The sequence below is a fragment of the Galeopterus variegatus genome, unplaced genomic scaffold (assembly GCF_000696425.1).
Source record: "Galeopterus variegatus unplaced genomic scaffold, G_variegatus-3.0.2 Scaffold3614, whole genome shotgun sequence".
Classification (NCBI taxonomy): Eukaryota; Metazoa; Chordata; class Mammalia; order Dermoptera; family Cynocephalidae; genus Galeopterus; species Galeopterus variegatus.
In genome coordinates this window covers 104,219-105,935 of record NW_007729725.1, presented here as the reverse complement: position 1 = coordinate 105,935, position 1,717 = coordinate 104,219, and the positions used below count along the sequence as shown (strand labels likewise).

General features: G+C 65.6%; 2 protein-coding genes across 2 annotated transcripts in view; both read right to left on the bottom strand.

Moving 5' to 3' along the window:
* The window catches only part of AMH (anti-Mullerian hormone), a 2,894-nt gene extending 2,258 nt beyond the window's left edge, over positions 1–636 (bottom strand). The window contains exon 1 of the mRNA XM_008585546.1: positions 210–636. Within this exon, the coding sequence (XP_008583768.1) occupies positions 210–636 (427 nt within the window). The remainder of the gene's footprint in view (positions 1–209) is intronic.
* A 648-nt stretch (positions 637–1,284) lies between these two features.
* The window catches only part of SF3A2 (splicing factor 3a, subunit 2, 66kDa), an 11,679-nt gene continuing 11,246 nt past the window's right edge, over positions 1,285–1,717 (bottom strand). Inside the window, exon 10 of the mRNA XM_008585542.1 lies at positions 1,285–1,717. This exon is cut by the window's right edge and continues 17 nt beyond it. Coding sequence (XP_008583764.1) covers positions 1,401–1,717 — 317 coding nt within the window. The 3' untranslated portion in view covers positions 1,285–1,400.

The following is a 1,717-nucleotide window of genomic DNA, read 5'->3' as shown; positions in this document are numbered from 1 at the left end:
CCCCCAGCCACACTTGGGTAACTCCTTCATCCCTCCACCGCCAGCTGTCTCCCGTCCCCACCTGCGCGACCTTGGCCAGACGGCTGCTCCTGTCGGGGGGGGGGGGGGGGGGGGGGGCCTCAACCTGCACCCAGTCTCACCTGGGAGGACACTAGCCACCCTTCAGTGCATGAGGCGCTGAGCTCCAGAACCCTGGGTCCCCCACGTACCTTCCACCAGGTGCAGGACCAACAGCTGCTGCCCCCCAGGCTCCCCCAGCCAGGCTCCCAGCCGCCGCAGAGGAGGCAGGGCAGCCTGCCTGTCACCAGGGCTGCAGACCCCAAAGGTAGCCAGGTCACGGGGGTGCCAGTGGGCTTGCTGCACGGCCTCCAAGAAGGCCTGCTCATAACTGCCCAGGGCCCCCACCACCCGCAGTGGGGCACCGCTCCAGTTGCTGGCCCTGTCCAGCGTCACCAGGCACAGGGGATCCGCGAGGCTGCCTGGTGGCCAGAGGTCTGGGGGCAGCCAGTTCCAGTCCCGGTGGAAGATGAGGCCTCCGGTGCTGGTGGCTGACTCCTCTTCTCTGGGGGTTTCAGCCCCCAGCAGAGCCATAGCTGCCAGCACCAGGGCCAGCTGAGTAAGAGGTGGGCCCTGCATCGCGGTGCTGCGAGGGACCAGGCTGCCCGGCTTATATGTGAGAGGACGGAATGTGTGTGTGGGAGGGCAGCCTCTGCTCTATGGAGGCGACCTTGGGGGATGCTGCCCAGCACCCCCGAGGGACAGTGGGGCAGGCCCAGTGGCCTTCTCAAAGGGCTCTCTGTTCTGCCAGCCACCTATCTGCCCCTCACCAGTGATAGCTCAGCCTGTCAGCCCCTTGTGAAAATGCTGTCCTTGAGCACTCCCCTCCCAAGGTGGCAGTGGGGACCTGAGCTGGGAGCAAGTACCCAAGAGCCACCATAAACAGCACTGGAGAGAGCAGCAGGCAGGCTGCGGGGGGCCCTAGGGTGGACCAGAGGTCTTGATATCTGGGCACTGGCTGAGCAGGCCTGGGCATCTTCAGGTTGCCCACCCCTCTTCTGAGGGGACACCCGAAGACCCTAGACCCACTCCTGGCTGGCTGGCTGGCTGGCAGGGCTCCACTGGTGGCCTCCAGGGCACAGCTGCCACAGGGGCCACCCACAAGAGTGTGTTGGAAGGCCACAGGAACTCCCAGGAGCCCCTGCTGGAGAAGCCCTTAGCCACCCACTGCCCAGCACCCCGAGTCTGCTGACGGTGCATGGGCGGCCGCCAGACACAGCAGTGCACTCCAGGCACAGGGAGCCTGTTTAATGAGCTCCAGGGACAGCACAAAAGCAGGAAACTACTCTCCATGGGAAAACACGCGACTACAAAACCAGCCTTGCTGGGGGAGGGGCAGCTTTTCAGTTGGTTGGTGGAGGAGGAGGAATGTTCCCAGGTCCATCGGATGGGAGTGGGGGTCTCAGCATCGGGGGCATGGGAGTTGGGTGTACCCCAGGATTCGAGGGGTGAACTCCAGGAGGCTGGGGGTGCACCCCAGGAGCTGCAGGATGGACCCCAGGAGCTGCAGGATGAACCCCAGGAGCTGCAGGATGGACCCCAGGAGGCTGGGGGTGGACCCCTGGTGCCTGAGGGTGGATCCCCGGGGCTGGTGGGTGGACCACAGGGGCCTGGGGGTGAACTGCAGGAGCTGGTGGGTGCACCCCAGGGGCCTGGGGGT